The sequence below is a fragment of the Pleuronectes platessa genome, chromosome 1 (assembly GCF_947347685.1).
Source record: "Pleuronectes platessa chromosome 1, fPlePla1.1, whole genome shotgun sequence".
NCBI classification, from domain to species: domain Eukaryota; kingdom Metazoa; phylum Chordata; class Actinopteri; order Pleuronectiformes; family Pleuronectidae; genus Pleuronectes; species Pleuronectes platessa.
The window spans coordinates 15,466,605-15,485,422 of NC_070626.1; the positions used below are offsets into that span (position 1 = coordinate 15,466,605).

Below are 18,818 nucleotides of genomic sequence, written 5' to 3' on the forward strand. Positions count from 1 at the left end.
TGCAGTTTGGGGCAGCATAATTGAATTAAATGGGACTGTTGGGTCTTTGTATGTGCTCTCCTAAGTGCCATTCTAGTTATAAAGCTGTAAAACCCACTGATAGTCCTCTTTGCTTTAAATTGAAATAACAAGCTAAATTTACATATATTTCAGTCTGTCCATACAATTAGAAAAACATCCAAATAAAAATGGCAATTAATCTCCCACGAGCACTGTTCATGTTAATGTGCTGTCATCCAGAGACGAGTTCATCAACCAACTCACCCGAATCGGAATCAACCCCGTTCATTTCTCTCACACTCACACTCTTCCCCCTTTTACTCTGGTGGTGTTTACGACATTAATGGTGTAACAGGAAACACACTAAGACTCCACAGCAATGTGATTTTCACACACTCGATACTGTCAGCGTGAGAACAATTGAAGCTTCTTGCACATCACAGGAATGATTCAAATGTGATGTCGATGGGGTCGAATATAGAAATTTAGTTCTCTAACTTCTAGGAAAAAAATTGGATATTGGCCATAAACTTTATTATGAATGTCTGAATAAAGAATAAAAAACAAATACATAAAAAGAATAGCAATTAAACAAAGTAAATATTTATTTATGAATATTTTATCTGAATTGTTTATTCTGTAAAATAAAAGTTTTCATGTGTACACATACAGGCAAACAAAGGAATACTGACATGTCTGTGAAAGGCTAATTAGTCGATATTATCGGGTCACTGATATATCGGTTGGACACTAATGCTTAGTATCAAGATATTAAAATCATTACAGTTTAAAATCTATTAGTATCTCTAACAAACAGCCAAAATCCTCCTGTGAATAAAAAAAAAGAAACTGTAGTTGCCTCAATTTTTGTTTTGGACTCCCAAAAGGTTCCTGGAAACAGATTATAGAGGTGTACAAATATCTAGCACTAATGTCCTGTTTCAGCTGATATTCGATACGAGAGCTCCTGTTTTTCTTCTTCAAACCATTACTATTTAAAGGATTATGGTGCTGGATACACATAGCTTTTAAGATCCTTGGCCTTTTATAGTCAAAGATAAGAGGTGAAAACAGGCTTGAGGATTAACCATTAATCCACTTCTCACTGCAAAGAATTTCTATGTTTGTTTGCCGAATTCTCCTTTGTGCTGTTATTTCTCCTTCAAAGTAACACAGAGTACCAGTACACAGAATATCTCCCTGAGGTAAAGGAGCCCAACAGGATATTTTTAAAGAAAAACAAAAAGACAATTTCAGTTTAAACTGGCGAATGATATAAACTTTTCTCAATCTCTACACTCTGACTCCTCTTAATACCCAGTTATCTACCTAATGCATCCTTTAGACAAACATTCCTGACGGCTAATTCACTAATCAGTTTGTTCACAGAAATCTGATTCCTTCTCTGCTTTCATCCCGACTTTCCTATCCTCTTAACTCCTCAAACCCTCTCCACTAATCCTCTGCTCTCTGTTAAGGGTCGAGTCATGTCCCTGGTGCAGGTGGCTGAGACCATCTGAGAGCAGAGGAGAGGAGGAAACCCGGCGTTAGAGAACAGAGGTAGAATAAATGATTTTAGTGTCATGTCGGTGTTACCTGGGAGCCAGTTGGTATCTTCCTCTGCTGCGATACGATCTACCTCTGGACTGTCTAGGAAGATGGCTCATGTTGTGGCGACCTCCACTGTGATGGTCAGGATAAGAATGAGGATGAAAATGTTGGCCTCCTCCTCCGTGTCCTCCTCTCTCCCCCAGTCTCTCTCTGTTGACATTTTCACGTTGGTCTCTTCTTTCCTCTCCTCTCTCACTCCATCCACCTTCAAATCGCAGCTCCCCTCTCACCTCTCCTGTCGTCCTCCAGCCCTCACCACCACCTGAGGTCCAACCTAAAGATGAGGAATCAAAGCCATAGTGAACCAAGTGTGTGCTGTACTTCTGTAGCAGGAAACACAGAAAAACACATTCTTTCAATCTGCTTTAGATGATGAGTAACATGAATTTCATCTGAGACTATTCTGTGTTTTGTCTGTGATTGTTTCACTTGAGAAATTGAATAGGCTCAAAAGTTAAAGTGGGATTGGCAGGTATTCCTGTAGATGTGAAAATTGGCCTCTGAAAACTAAAGCTGGTTGAACAGCACAGTCTCAGTGAAACAGCTCTAAGAGTTATTTTAGTCATGAGAAAATTTACATTACAGCCAAATACATCATCCATTCTGTTATAGTGAAATTTTGGCCATTTCGGAGGAAAAGAGGCGACAAACACATGTAATCTGCCTTTCAAATTTGTCCACAATTATTTCCAGTCTTCCCACAAAACACCACCAACAAAAAAAAGAAAAAAAGTCTAAATCACAGAACGATTGAACAATAATCAAATTTGACAAACACAAACTGAAGTATTCAAAGAAAGAAAAAAAAAGCTCACTGATCCACTTTTGAACAGCTTCAACTGATTTTTATGATGTTCCTTTTCATGACAGTTTTTAAGATCATCACAGTTGTCAACATTTGATCTGTTCTGGATTAAAACAATTATCAACGTAATAACACAAAGCTCAATGTTTAATGCAACCATTCTTTTTCATCCTCACTTTTCTCTGATGGAACTTTGACGGACGTGGCAGATTTTAAGCGAATTACAAAGCACTGAAAATAAAACATCCATGTCCCACTTAGGCTGGAGTTGTAGCTGGTTAGGCCAAAGCAGGCCGCCATCCTCCCACCATCTACTGCCTGAGTGTGAAAGTGTGGAAATAAGCACATGAAAGCATGAGGCACATCGGTGAACAATGGGTCAGACAGACCTCAAGTATCACAACTGTTTTAACGTCTGTTTAAGTGGTTGTTATGTCTGCAGAAAGTTTCCCTGATTTAGATTTAGAGTAAAACCAAAAGATCTCTCAAATAAAATTAGGGCAAGATGAAAGATTTGTTCACAGCACTTTATTTCTACATCAGAGGAGATTTAAATGTGTTTATTGGACAGATTGGAAGACAGATTAGAAGTACATCACTACAGCCAGAGCAAGTGTGGTCTAAGAGAAACGGTGATTCAATCTGAAACTGATGTTGTTTTTATTTACTTCATTTGTATATTTTGAATTGAAATATATTGAGAAGTCAAAAGAGAGCAGCTACACTGGATTCACTGCAGGAGTGTAATTGTGAGGGCAGGCGGGCAGAGGAGATATTTGCTGAGGAGACTAAACATCAGGCCTGATTCCAAACAAAAACCAAACCAGGCCCTCAAAGATACCACATAGCGCCACCACTGCTCTCACGCACACACATGCTCTCTCTCTGTCTCTCTCTCTCAAACACACACTCCGTATCCCCACAGTTCTGTAGTAATGATCGGTGTCTGTGTCTGGCAGAAATGAAACACTGAGGTATAAAGAGTGCAGCCTTCCATCTATAAAACCAGAAACATCCTCATGAGACCCACAAGACTTGGGCCAAAAGCAGACAGTTTGGTGCAAATCGGAGACGCTCCATCGACATGGCGAACAGAAAAATGGTCGCAAAAAGGTTTATTAGTCGGAACAACTGGTTCGGATTTCATAGGCTACCACTGAGTGGTCTTCTGAGATTGATCACAGAGTCGGACGGAGAGTGTAAATCTACAGACTTGCCTTGAACCGACAGGGAGCATGACTTACTGTAAGTCTGCACACTACAGTGAAAATCATTATAGAGGATGTTCACATTCTGTAAAACCAACTAGTTCATGTCAAGAGGGTGAAAAGGTTAGAGAGCTGGGAACCAGAAAGAGACGGACAGCGATAACAGAGAGAAAGAACCAGAGAGAAGGAGAAGAGAGAATACTGGCTGAAGAGTAAAACAGGGGAACAACTGAGGGTAAGGGGAGCGGAGGGAGGGGGAGACAGAAGAGAGAAGCCTGTAATCAGTTCGTCTTGTTGTGTGTCTTAAAATAGAGCTCTCCCAGCCTATAAACAGAAACCTACTATTACTAGTGCACTGACAAAGCAAGTCTTGGGCCCAAGCATGCACGTGAGCATTTGTGTGTGTGCGAGTGCACGCCATGGTATGCATTAAGGCCACAGCACACATGGAGCTTGTTACAGCACAGCCCTCTGGGTAATGTGGTTCTGTGAGGGACACCAGGGAACTACAACCACAGATCAACTATCAGATTATAATGTTGCCTCTCGGTTTAGCTCCAGGAATATTTTCATCAGTTCTTCATATGAGCTCCAGTTTGCTCTGGCCACTCAGATCAGTGGAAGCCTCTTTATGTGCACGTAGTTTGGAGAAACATGGACTAGATCACAACATAAAATCTACTGGAGCATCAATTATAATACAGAAATCATATTAACACTTTGACAACATGTCTTTTGGGATTTTGTCTCTTGGTGGGTAAGTAAGCAGAGAGGCAACATGGGGAGTGAGAGAAGGATATGACATGTGACAGAGGTCCTACAGTCAGCTCTAAACAGAGGACATAGTGGTTACATGGCACGCACCTAAACCACTAGGCTGAAGGAGGAGAAACCCCATAACATTCTTAATTCAGGTCAAAACACTTTTAACAGGATGGTCTCAACATCAAGGAGAGTTTTAAAAAAGGAGTCCCGGCAGCATTATGACACATGAAAACACATTACAGAGGGAATGTTGAGTCAGAGTGAGGAAAGTGAAGTAAGAATTCATTTAATTTCATCACTTTTAAAACACAGAACCATCTCAGCGTTTAAAAAGTGCATTGAGTTCATGTTTACCGTCATTCCAGATGAATTTTGAAAGGGAGCAGGAATCTTTAAATACCTCAACCAAGGATGTATCGATGAGATATGAGGGGATTTAAATGTGGTTTGGGTTTAGGCTTTGTTCAGCCACTGCCTGATAACAAATATGGAGAAAGGTTTGGGACTGCCACCAATGTGTAGCTGAGAAAGGGGACTGTTAGGTCTTAGCTGAGAAACAAACTCTGGTCACAAGATAAAGACATTGGCTTCTTGCACTGAGAGAAATCTGTCAGAAGCAGTCAGAAGGTGGTGCAAGTCAAACAAAATACGGTTTGGTATTTAGTAAGTCAGACCTCTCACCTGCATGTGTCTCTCTGTATCCCCGTGCTGAAGTGCTTTTACGACTTAGATCTGGTGCGTTGGGTCTTGGTCTGGACTGCAGGACTCTGTCTTGCTTCCTGCAGGTTTCTATGAGTTTCTCTCTCAGGTGGAGAAACAGGGACAGACAGGATGACTGGAGAGACAGGGAGACAGCACAACTAGTCAGATATACATACATATACTGCTTAAACAAAGACACATCAAGCTGGTCAAATAAACCACATAAACATTGTTGTAATACTACAATAGCACCATTTTCACACATTCATAGATAATAGTTTCCCAATAATTCTCCAAAATTCTATGAACTCTCCCCTGACCCATACCACCTCCTTCCATGTTCCTATCTCCACTCACGTCACTATCCAGCAGCACAGTCGTCTCTGTCCCACTATGTGCCAGCAGGTACTTTGACTGGAACAGCTGTCCATCAAAACTGTGCCAGGGCATCAGGGCAGTGTTGGGCAGCGGGTAGCCGCTGGCACAGTTGGCACCCAACAGGTGGCTCAGTCCTCTGACATAGAGAGATCCCAGCTGTACCGCACGACTGGAGAGGAAAGGCAGCTGAAAGCAAAGAAAGAATTCTTTTTTTTATGGCTGATAGTTAATCTGTATCACACTGCTGGATAGTTTGGTAAGTCTTTTGTCAACAAACTTGTACTTTGAATCTGCAAATGAAACAGGGACTTTTCTGAGTCACCAGCAGGTCACAACTGACTTCACCACATGGGGCAATAAATACCTCCAGGTCAAAGTCTAACAAACCACTTGACGGATCCTCGACCCCAATCAACACCAGACCACACAGCTGGTCACTCGCCTGAGGGTCCGTGCTCTTTCATTTAGTCTTGAGATTGATAAATCTTGTAATAACCATTAATATTATTACAAAATATGTGTCTTCATTTGACAGAAAACTCTTTATCCTCAGTCTACTTACTGTGACTTTAGTGGCAGAGGAATCAATTACACCTTCACAAACATGCAGCATCATACACACACTCCTGCAGTAAAGAACCATCTGCTTCTTCAATATGCTTCACTTGCCACCCCGACCAAAGTCCTTAGAATTTCCCTCACCACTGTTAAACTAATTGCTGTTTCCAACCCCAATTTGCGAAACCTTATCTGTTCAATCCTGACACATGGATTACACAATTATATATGACCTAGACCACCTACTTTGATGTTCCATCACTCTGTTCAATGGCCCACTGCAGTGAGGTGTCAATCTGTGGATCTGTGCATCTAACGTGTTTCTGACACTGAAATGTCTCTGCATAGTTTCACTCAAAGTAAACTAGACAAACACACTGTTACACTATGCTTAATGCTCTGGTTATGTACCATACATCTTAAAGTAATTCAATTGTTTATATTTTTTTTACAGTGGCTTCATATATTATGATTAAATCGAAGGGTTTTGTTGATTACAGATTGATAAAAACCAAATAAGGAGAGATGAAAAGAAAAAAGAAACCAGAGGAGGACAATAAAGAAAGAAAGGATGATGGAGAGGCAGAGAGACTGATAGCGATGATAACAGCAGGCAGATGCTCTCCATGTGTTTTCAGCTATCACCTGTCCTCTGGTACATAGCACTGATAACAAGGATTACCTGTATGCACACGCACACACGCACACACGCACACACACGCACACACACACACACACACACAACACACACACACAGCCCTGCCTGCCACCTGCTTCCAGTCAAACAGAGCTTCACCTTCAGAAAACAATGAACAACTGAACAGAGACATAAAAGCCAGAAGGAGTGCGGGGGGGGGGGGGGGGGGGGGGAGAGAGAGAGAGAGAGAGAGAGAGAGACAGAGAGAGAGAGAGAGCAACATGAAGAGAGACAAAACAAGAGAGAGTCAAATTTAGAAGAACATGAGAACACAACACAAGTGTGTGTGTGTGTGTGTGTGTCAACTGGGGCAGAGTGTGCAAATTTGTGTGTTAATAGCTCCATGTGGTGAACGTCAGCCAGGACAAACGGCAACTGTCGCCAGCACACTCTATCTGTGACACACACACTTACACACACACACAATCAAAGCCCCATGGGAAGGAATGTTGCATTGAAACCGACGCATCCCAAAATCGACCAACTACCCCTTTTCCTCTAAACACCCGCATGGTGGGATTGTTATTTTCAGTTAAATACACAGTCTTCTTTCTAATAAATTATCATTTGAATAAACAATTTCTTTTTTAATTATCATTATTATTGTTTTTATTATTTTGCTGTTATGAAAAAGAGGATGATATTCACTTTGTGCAGTTATGTGTTGAATGGAGGATGATGTGCAAATCTGCAACTTTCTGTAAAATGTGCACACAAACTGATGTGAAAATACAAATGCACAATCAAAAATAGATTTTTTTTCCACATCACAGTGTATTTTCGTGCATGTTGTGTGCGTGTAGTTGATCCAAACAGCTGTCCCTCAGTTAGCCCCCCCCCCCCCTCTTGCAGCTCTGAACCTCTTCCAGACAACATATTCAAATCAACGCCCAGCCCTAACTATTGTGTAGAAAACAGACAAGCTGCAAAAATACAAATTACTAGACATAAGTATGGTAATTAAGCAGTAAATATAAATTGGTCTACAACACCGTGAACAGCATGGCTATTTTTTCGGAGAATGGTGGAGCACAGCGGGTTCTGATTCTAGTTTCAGTCACATCAACCCAGCTCACTTATATTCAACTAATGATTATTATTATTATGAAATAACCTAATAGTTATTTAATCATTCAGTTGAAGATCGAGAAAAAGCTTATCACAAGTTACAAGAAAAATTCCCACATTTCAGAAACTGGAAAAGTTTCAGTAACATGCCTCCATGTTCTACCAACGTCAGCAGACACAGCACCAGTAATCAATGAACCCACTGTGGTGTAAAAGGTGATCATACCGAAGTTTTATCTATCAGAATAAAATGCCAATTGTCTCTAGAGGTGCAACAAGTTGTCCATCGGGAGAAGATTAATCAGCTATTAACCATGACATTATATGAAAATAATCATTTTACACAACACTCCTATTTGGCAGAACTTCTTATTGTTTGATCCTTAACTGTTTGCTGTTTCAGTGATATTCTCATATTACAACCTAATCTGTAATGAAACTCTTTGAATGGCTTTTTACACTGGCACTGGCAATATAAAAAGTACTCACAACAATAACAGACCTGGAAACCTTCTGGGTTCTATTAGGAAGTTGTAAGAAGATGGAGACTCTCAAAAAACAGTTTATTTGTAGTTCCGTCTGTTTTTTCTTCACTTTCTAAACCTGGAAACATATTCTGACCTCTGATTGCCACAAGATGATTTAGTTTAGTGTGAACTGCAGAAAACATTGACTTCTTGCAGCAGGAAATACAACATCACAAGTTCGGTTCAATCAAAACATACAATTTAAGCAAAAGTCTTAAAATTTATGTTTATCCTGAACCACATTTTTATTGAAAGTGAGAAAAGTTTAAAAAAACAAAACAGGACATTATTCACTATCTGTGTCTTTTTGCTTCTAACTAACCTTGATGTATTGAAGCTCCTGTGGAGATTTCATGCTCAGACAGACGCCCTGACTAAGGTAAGCATCAACGTCCTCTTGAGATACAGCCGGTACCTGATAAAACAGACACACAAACCCACACACACACACACACACACACACACAAGGGAAAATATATGGTCTGCCAATTCAATCACATTCCAGTGTGTGTTCTGCATGGGTCAGTTTGTTTTGTCTGCTCTCTATGCGACAACTCAAGCAAAAGAAACAATGCTGAATACAGAAACATGGCTGCCCAGTTGTGTGTTCAAAACAAACAAACCCTGAAGCTATCTAAACAGAAGAGTGATGAGGGAATGTGAATGCAGCAGGAATCAGACAACAACAGCTACTGTTGTCTGCCTCATCTTTGATCGTCTACTCGTCTAACGGTCCATGTAACAAGCTGCTTCTCTGCCTGTTTGTTGGTCTCATATCCATTTAAATGACTGGATCCAAGTGTCCGTCTCTCTGACAAAATCTTTACATCTTCAGGCCCTTTGAAACAGAGATCTCATAATATTGCCATTTTAGCTTTACGCTGAGCCAAACATGTCCCTATGTGTGATGTTGGCTCTGCAATTTCCTCAAAAGCAGAACATGAACAGGTTGTGTAAAAGGAGCTTTTAAGTGTTCAACTCTGCATGACAGAACGGTTATTGGTAAAATTATGAAGAGCACAATTTATTACCAATTGTAGAAAGCCCTCACTTTTAGCGAGGCCTAAATAGTTAGTTTGTTAAAAATGTACTAATCATATGTTTGAATCTGACTGTTTTCTTTTTCATTTAAATAGCATAGTTCCTTTTGTTGAGCAAAATCTTAATGACTCTTTAATGAACTTATCAGATTTTATAGTACAGTGGAAGGGAACACTTTACAGATTTTTCCCACATGGACAATTTTGAAAGTGATATTTGAGATTCTTTTTTGTAAACAGAACCTTTTTTAATGAATCTACATTAATATTTGTTTATCATCTGCAAAATGACGCAAGCTCCTTCATCCAGGTAATCTACTGCGCTGATCTCGGCTCCATCAGCTGACGTCAATGTAAAATGTACAAACAGAAAACTAAAACCTCTGATTCTTTTCAAATTTCTCTTTCAACAGGATTACAAAGAGCACATATGTTTATACTTAAAATTTTACAAACAAAATAAGAACTGAGGCAAATTAAGCTTCTCTTTGAATATTCAAAGCCCTTGAGTGGTTATCAGACCTCTTGTTGACACAAGAGCTTAATTTACACAGACCTGTGTCTGTGGCTAAACTGGGCACTCAGTGGGTGATAATGGCTCGCACCAAGCCATGACCAAAACAACACAACACAGTCAACAAGTCATGTTTAACTTCACATCACACCTAGAATTAAGAGCACAATAATTGTTGTATATGTGTTATAGATGTAAATCCCAATTCAAAAGCTGACTTGTGTGTTTTAATTGTCACCAAATACGATTGGTCTTTTCGTTCTCTGTTTACATAAATCATCAGGTGTAGCTGTATAACACATATACTAACATTATCTCAGTGGAAACGCCCAAATACAAACTGAGTACACAACTGTTTAATTTAACAGCTTAACTTGTTCATTGAAGGCAAAGCCAAACATGCAGCCTGGCCACTGAACACCAAGAGACAAATCAGTCACCGCGGAGACGTCATCATTTGATGACGTCTCATCAAATGAGTAGGAAGAAGTGGAATAAAATCACTTACTTCCAATTAGAAGTAAATAAAAATGAATTACATTTTCAATTTGTAATTGTTTCTAAACATGTAAATAGAGGCTGAATCATGAAATATGCCAGTTATCCAGTCCAATAATTAAATCACGAGAGTGTGTAATGTACAAATCTATCTTTCAAAGTTTAGTTCCATCAGCTGGAGAATTATATGTAGTTAGACAAGGTATTTCCATCTTTTCCACTTTAGTTAATTTGACTTTTGTTTTCAACATTAAGTAGATTATGAGTTCTTTCTTATTTTTCCTATGGTTGTATTGTCATCACCCTCCTAAAAGTATCTGATGCTAAAGAAAGATCTGACATTACCTGCAGGACTATGTAAGTGACCAGACAGAGTACAGCCAGGAGAGAGACTTCAATGGTGCCGTACAACTCAATGAAGTCCTGGCAGTCAAGTATCGTAAGAAAGGACGTCAGACGAAGGGAAGTAACATCAGAACCAATGCCGAACCACAACAAGTCCAAACTGGGAAGACCACCTACAAATGTAGATGAAGTGTATTAATAAATAATATATATATAATCATTTAATATATACTTGTATTAAGGTTAGGGTATTAGCCAACAAGAAGCAGAGTAAAACTGACAACCGATGGAAACGTTATTCCGAGAAAAATCTTCAGCATTGTATATACTTTATATACAATGCTGAAAGTGTACCATCCTCCCGCTGAGAACAAAATTCAACTTGACTAATGTTCAGTCCTAAATTGAGCTCAGGAATACAGAGAGATAGATATTAAGAAACTAGCAGGTGCAGCACCTGGGAGGCTGACTGGGACAGGATGGACCATGTCTGGTTTCTTCAATTGGTTTCCGGGGAAGACAAACCATTCCCTGATCGCTGGAGTGTCAACAGTGCTGCCTACAAACACACAAGAAGACAAAGTCAAGGCTCCACAGCTAAGCCTGTATTTCTAGTATGTTGTGTCTATTGCCCTGTTCACATCTGTTATTAAAGTGAGTCCTGAATGAGTCTACTGTTAGCACATTGGATCGGATCTCACTTTCCTGCTCTATATGCAAATAATGACATTAGTCATTAGTGTTCATGAAGACCAAATGATGATGTTTCTACCCAGTTCCCACGTGTCTGAAGTCTGGAGTCAGGAGGGGCTGAATGAATTCATGTTGTGCATATACCTTCTATGAAGTAAGATTTTACAAATTTGAAAAGAAAAAAAATTTGAAATCATAACGTGTTGATCAGTGTTAATATCGGTATTGATTTACTGTCCTACCATCATGACCAAGCAGCAGTCCATAGATGCGCTGTCTGCAGGGTTTGAAGACGAGGGCCTGGGGCAACAGTTCAGTGTCCTCCTCATCCTCCAAAGTGTTGCTACATTCGACGACCCCCTCATACAAAACAGGGTAAACCATAAAACCCTCTGTTGCTACATGCTTCTCTCTGCATGCCTGGGGAAAACCACATAGAAAACATTATACAGACAATCTGGCATTTAGTATGGTCAGACCTAATATGACTTCGACAAGTTACACACGGAACATGTACAGTATATGAAACTTTACATACTTTTAATGTTTCTGGACTAACATATTTCTCCATGGCACAGGCGGAGGGACTTGAAGAGATGTCACCTCGCTGCAGGGCTTCCTGTCCAGGTACTAAGTAAGAGCAGATCCCTCTCTTCAGTAGCTCTCTGTGAGGAGCTGACAGATTCATGCATTGAAGGATGTGCCCAGTCTCTTCCTCCTCTCCGCCCCACAAAGAGCTCACATACTGGGATACAGCTAGGACCATTTCCACCTGTGGAGCACCATGGTCTGGTGCAGGATTGTTTTTCCTGGGAACGAATGAGGCAAAGCTGTAATTGAATGCCCTCATCTAAAGTTCAACTAAGTTGACGAACTGTCAAGCGTCTTAACAAGATGATTTTTGTCCATTTTGGTCTGCAACTGAAAATTGCTCTTGACCTTGACTAAGAAAACTGAATATAAAACAAGGTCAAATAGTTTTCTAAATGTGACTAAAGCGGCTTCGAAAATAATTGAATTGAACTCAATATTTTTATAACTAAACAGATTCAGCCAAAAATAGTTGGTATTTGTTGGAATTGGATAAAAAACTAAATTAAAATTCAGTAGTAGAGGAACTGTTGTTCTGAGCAAACACCAAAGTAAAGAGACACCTGTATGTTGCTATGGCGTTGTTCCTGATGTGCTGCATCTGCTCCGTTGCCACCACATCATTACCAAGGAGACAAGCCAGCAGTGGTAGCTGGTTGACAGCTAGTCCGATGACTCGGCAGAACCTCTGTTGGTCGTACAGGACGGTGGTGAAGCTGTTTATATGCAGCTTTTCCACCGACAAGTAGGGGGCACTTAAAAAATCCAAACCACATGTTCAGATCATACAGTTTATTTAGATTTAATGACTTATCAATAACATGAAGTGCTAGATTCTATGACACTCTGCTTTTTAGTGCGATACAAGAAATTCTGCCTTGCATTTTTTTAATCCAACAACAGCAAAGTATCTTACAGCTCATGTTTGAGGTAAAGATTTAACTTATGAAGTGCAAGCTGTGATTCTAAAGTGGGAAGAATCTTTGATGGTGCTAATAGCTGGTATTTATTAAATATAATACATGATCATTTTGACAAACCTGTCGTATATGATGAAGTCTGAGTCCTGTCCCAGAATACCCATGCAGCAATGCTGACGAGCGTAGCTGGCAATTTCAAAGTCAGCCTCCTGCACTGAGCAAAACACTTCCTGCCCCAAGGACCTTGAAAAAAACAGATAACAGTAATTCTTCCATTAACAGCAGGAACATTAACTCTCATCAGATCAAACTTCATGTAATGAAGTAAGATTTTTTTCAATATACATAACCAGCTTTATTATCAAATCATACACTGTATAAAGCCCAAAAAAGGGCTGCAGAATTGTTTTGTACCTCCACCAAGGATGTTATGTTTTCATCCACGTTAGTTGTTTGTCTGTTAATTAGCAGGATTACACAATAACTACTGGATGGATTACCACAACATTTGATGGATATATGCAATTTGGGTCAGAGAAGAATACTTTTTTTTTTACATTGAGTGTTTCTCAACATCTTAACTGATTTCCCAGGGAACAATTCATGGATGCTGATGAAAAAAAGGGTGTTGGGCCTTGGTGGAGATATGCACTCTTCTGCCATTCTAGTTTATAAATGTTAACCTGAGAGCAAAGGATGTGAATGTTGCCAGACCAGAGGGCAGACAGAAGAGCTGTCTCCCAGGCTGCTCTCCGTGTTCCTTGATGTGCCGAAATATCTTTGAAATCTGCCCGTTCACTCTGTGTCTCCTCTTCACCTACAGACAGGAGAGGACCTTTGAATACAGAGACTGCATGAACTCAGAAGAGCAACTGAGTAAACTCCAAGCCCAGCAAAGTCTGATTTGATGAGATGACAGAAGTTCAATGCTAATGTCTACATTATCTGTTCATTAAATCTGTAACTAAAGACAGAAGTGAATTGAGAGTCTTCCAGCCGGTGCAATTTAAAGATATGTAGAGTTACAGCGAAATCACTACAGCTCAATTTCACTCATATTCAACAGCTCCAGATTACAGTATCTTTTCCTCACCCACTCTCGTCTCTTCTGCTCTTCCACCACTCCATCAAAGAAGAAGACCAGTCTGATGCCGGTGGAATTGAACACCTCCACCCAGCTCTTCAGGACTTCCATGTATTCCCTCCACTGCCCCCCACAGACCCAGTTCTCACACGTGTACCAGTTGCGGAGACAAGCCATCCCATCCACAACGAGTGTGGGACCTTGATGAAGAGTGAAAACACGAGTGTCTCAGAGAGAGCCAGCACGTCCGCACTAACCCCATATGTCCTCACCCCTGTCCTTTTGTTTGTTGTTTGCTTTGTTTGTTTGAGCGCAAGATTGCACAAAAACAACTAAACAGATTTCCACCAAACTTATCTTATCTTTAACATTGTGAATTGGGTTGTTTTTCAACGATTTACTGATTTTCAAGGGGGAAATTCATGGATCTTGATGAGAAAAGTCAGGCAGGTGGAGGGAAATGGTAACTATGAGTGTGTGAAATTAGGTGCAGCTTGATTAAATTCCAGGGGACTGTAGGGTCTTGGTGGACGTATGTACTCTTTGAGCACCAATATATATTTGTCCTTGTACTTTGAGCCCTAGTAGCTTTATATTCTGTTAACTTGACAAAACAGACTTGCAGCTGAGTTTGTGCGGTAAAGGGGACGTTGAGCATGTGAGGTAAAGGAGCTTTCAAATGTATTTGGAGTTTAATAAGATATATTCTTGTACATCACTCTACCTGTGCTGTGGGCTGTGGCTGTGTTACTGGCAACATGTTGTGAGGCCATCTCTCTGAGGTTCACAGGCACACACACTTCTGGACAGCAGCGCTGCATGAAGCTCTGCAGACCCTTCACACCCATCGATCCCTACACGCAACACACAGCAGCACACACGGTCAGACTGGTTTCACTGGGAACTGGAGAGGTAACTTAGAAAAGAAGGTGTATTACCCCAGAATAATCCCACGTCCTCTACCCTACACCTCGCCTAGTGGCTCTGCTCAGTGAATGGAGCTGGATGCTAACGGTTAGCTTAGCTTCCAACAGTTAATCTCATTCAGTCAGAAGCAGCAGCGTCTCCTGTCCTCACGAGCCAACTTGTCGCGTCATAAGTAAAACCTGTAAACTCATTTTACACTCGGGTACTACGTTAAAACACAAGACAATGAGTACTTTTAAATAGTTCTACACAAACGAGGTGCACCTAACGTGTTGTGTTTTGATGTAAATGCAAATTGCTTCCTGTTGTGCACGCGTGGCGTCATCACGTTACTAAACAAAGCGCACGTGCTCAGCGCATGGAGTCAGGTCTCCCATGAACAGTGGTGAAACAAACTTACTGAAACTTAAATAACACTCCAAATACTGTGTAAAACACGTCATACAAGTATATGTACTACTTTCAGAGGTGCACGTCAGTCATAATAATAATAGCTTAAAAATAATGGTAATAATAATTTCAAAACACAGTTACAAGGTGCTTTATTATCACATAATACAACTTATATATACAAATTAAGTTAAAGTACCTGGTTTCTGTGACGATACATTATCATGCATTATTAATATTATTGATAGATCCATGCCTTAGTTGCAAACTGCCATATCTGAGCAGTTGCAGGTAGTTGTATAAAGATAATCTCATTAAATGACACAAGATAAATGTTGGGGAATCATAAGAATATTATCTTTTTTGTGATATTTGGCTTTACTGTACCTCTTCAGGCCTCAGTCTGTTAAAAATTTACCTTTGTGAGAAGCTTAAAGGTGAAGTGTCTCTTTAGTGGAACTGCTAATTACTTATATACAACTTATATACATCTGAACATGATAAGGAGCCACACAAAACTTTTAACAAAGAGTTCTATATTGTATTTCATAACCCTCGTGGTATGTTATGTACTATCTTACAATAACAGTAACTAGAAACTGCATCTCTTAGTAGTAAGGTAGAAATTATGTGGCATATAAATTATCGCCAAAACATGTAACTGGAGTTAAGTACAGTACTTGACTTCCTTTATACCACTGGTGATTCCAATAAATACAATGTTCTATGCAGGTATAAAAATGAAATGTATACTTGAGATGGAGTTTGAACACCTGATTTAGATCATCACAGGGGTGACACAGCTGTAGTATAAGTATAAACATCCTAACGTATCATGAATGAGAATGGACAGTTGAGGTTTTTGTGGGCTCTGTCTTCCCATTATAACTCTTCAGGCTAGGATCAGAGACGGGCTAATTGCTCTCCAAGCTCTCCTGGAGAATGGGGAGTCACAAGCTATTAGGTCTACCTTCTTAACACAAAGCACCCCCCGTCCCCTCAGTTCCATTGTCTGAGCAGAGCAGGACTAAAGAAAAGGGACATATGCTGGCTGTCAGTCCAGCTGTCAGCATCTGTCGTTCCTTAGCCAGATGCTCTTATGGACAGGGAAGACACTCTAACCCCTCCCGTTCAACCGATCTTCAGGAAGGGAGGAGCTGTGGTTGTAAATCTGTACCAAAGGATTGCACAAAAAGTTATGACCACCAAACCCATGAAAACTCGCATAGACTAACAACTTGGCCCACAAATTTCAATGGCTGATATGTTTAACATTATACAAACTAAAGTAATCTTAGTAATCTCCTAAGGGGGCTTTTGGGAAATAAGGTGGTGGGCATGTGCAGATGTTGAATTAATACCTGCTCCTACCCCATGAATTGCCTTATTATCATATTATCAAAACACACACATATACACACTGTTATATTGTACAGAGGACGTTGTGTGTCATAAAGTCATGTTTTTATTAAGGCTGCTGATTATGATCGTGAATCAGGCTCTGACAGTAGCTGGTTGTCTTGAGTAATCAGTAACCATAATCAGTTTATCTTCTTATCTAATCCTGTTAGAAATGGGTTAGTCTGATATATGAAGTGCAGGGAGGTCACTAAGGAGGGAGATGGTTGGACAAAGAGGGTTATGAAGGATTTCTGGATAAGTTTCTCATATTCATTCAAAATGAATTAACTAAGTCTTCAATTATCTAATATTAAGGATTATAATGATACAGTTTGTTTCACAATGCCTCTCTAGACACACCAGGAAACCTTACATCACAAATAAACATAAATAATGAAATCAGATCAAACGTTAAAATCAGACACAAACGTACCAATACCACATATATGACATAAGAATAGTTAGTTAGAAGTAAAACCAAGGTTAAAATAAGGCAGCCATGACTTCCCAGAGTTCGAGGTGTATGTGTTAATTTATCTTGTTTGAATTCATCAACAATCCAAAACCCACACGTAACTCTCATAAAAGAGATAAAAGGGAATTAGCAAACTCAAAATTTCGGCCATTTCTAAACTTTATATTACAGCTGTTGTGTCCGATTATCAAAATTGTTGCAGATTATGAATGTATTGATCAGCTATTTGTCCAATCATAGCAGCTCTAGATTAAAGTAAGAAATACATGTGGACAAATGGGACGTATGAGCACCATAGGACTTTTCATTATATGCCCAGGGTTTGTAACTCCTGGTCATGGAAATTGTCTTGATATGAATTTAGAGTAAATTGCCCTTTTGCTTGTTTTTATTTGTTTGGCTGTACATCATCAAACTCAGCTCCATATTTGCTTGATCTCTTGACCGAGCGTAGTGTTTCTGCATCCTGAAAGCACTTGGATGATCACACATATGCATGTATACAGTGCACATTCATATAGTCTCTATACGTGAACACAATAACCAGGCCTGACACAGGACTTACATAATCCTGCATCCCATCTGCAGCATTCAGTGTTTGGGTCTGTTGCCTAATCACATTGGATCTTTTCAGTTTCCTCCTCCTCCTCCAACACTGACTCGTCCTTCTCCTCTTTGAGTCCCCCCCCCCCCCCCCCCCCCCCCCCCCCCGTGGCCTCCCTCTCCTCCCTGCTCCTGACCAAAGCTTGACTCAGGAGAAACAGAGGCAGATGTTCCAGGAGCACACGACTGCCCTCAGCCCTACCCCCCAATACCTCCCATTTGTACTGGATCAGCAGTTAACCCCCGGAAAGAATTGACCATACAAGCACGCACACACACATACAAAGAGCACTGCTGCCCAGATCTGTACTGGCTCAACAGTTGTCCAACTGAATGAACAACACACACACACATACACACTATGGGCTGCCAAGATCCCTTCAGTGTCCCTGATAGTAGCCACCCTGGGGTCAGGCCTGGTGTCAGCGTCCAGGGCCCAGGGTCTCTCTGGGCAGCTGGTCTGGCTAATCCTGCTGCTGGAGGCCACTGGTTCTCAAACCAAAGGCCAAGGACCCCCAGGGGGGCCACGGGACAGGGAGCTCGGGGAGCAGGGAGTGTGTGATTTGTTCAAAATGCATTGTTTTCTTTGCTTACTTGCCTATTTGCTTTTTTTTTAAAGTCCAAATCAAACAGCTGGGTCGTCGTCAGCACAAATCTGCCACATCATCAAAAGTAGATTTATTGTTGTAACTTTGCCCCAGAGCCGCTCAAACCTTCAGAATGGATTTTTTTCATGATGAATTACAAAATATCAAGGAAATGATGTACAAAACATATAGAAGTTTTCCATAAGGTTTAGTTGTGCCAATATCAAACTAAAAATTAGAAAGTCCATACTTTACTTTTTCTGGGAGGTAGCACAACGTGACACAAGGTGAAATAACTTTTTTCTAAATCCAAGAAGAAATGCAACACTATTTAGTTTAATATAACAAAGAACACAGATTGAAATGCTAGAACAGTGCTTGGCAATTTAGCTTGAAAAATCAATTGATTTAAGTGATCACTAGAATAAATC

At 40.2% G+C, this 18,818-nt stretch overlaps 1 protein-coding gene across 2 annotated transcripts; it reads right to left on the reverse strand.

Annotated features, from left to right (window-relative positions):
• Positions 1-581: 581 nt before the first annotated feature.
• On the reverse strand, positions 582-15,226 carry fam120b (family with sequence similarity 120B). Of its 2 annotated transcripts, XM_053423775.1 has the most exons (15): positions 14,943-15,226; positions 14,729-14,858; positions 14,014-14,204; positions 13,604-13,737; positions 13,041-13,163; positions 12,564-12,755; positions 11,948-12,218; positions 11,652-11,829; positions 11,174-11,275; positions 10,717-10,889; positions 8,642-8,734; positions 5,449-5,655; positions 5,071-5,224; positions 1,597-1,885; positions 582-1,516 (listed from the first exon to the last, which is right to left on the reverse strand). In XM_053423775.1, exons 2-15 carry the CDS (start codon positions 14,850-14,852, stop codon positions 1,486-1,488), a joined length of 2,262 nt encoding a protein of 753 aa, XP_053279750.1. In that variant the 5' UTR covers positions 14,853-14,858; positions 14,943-15,226; the 3' UTR covers positions 582-1,485. The 2 variants fall into 2 exon arrangements, with proteins under 2 accessions (XP_053279750.1, XP_053279751.1); XM_053423776.1 differs by lacking the exon at positions 582-1,516 and having other exon boundaries at positions 1,746-1,885; positions 5,421-5,655.
• Positions 15,227-18,818: the final 3,592 nt, after the last annotated feature.

Coding starts and splice junctions, on each gene's coding strand:
- fam120b (XM_053423775.1), bottom strand. CDS start 14,852: ATGGGTGTGAAGGGTCTGCAGAGCTTCATGCAGCGCTGCTGTCCAGAA. Junction 12,756..13,040: donor GACTTCATCATATACGACAG/GTTTGTCAAAAT, acceptor GGATTTTTTAAG/TGCCCCCTACTTGTCGGTGG. Junction 10,890..11,173: donor TGTCCCAGTCAGCCTCCCAG/GTGCTGCACCTG, acceptor CTACATTTGTAG/GTGGTCTTCCCAGTTTGGAC.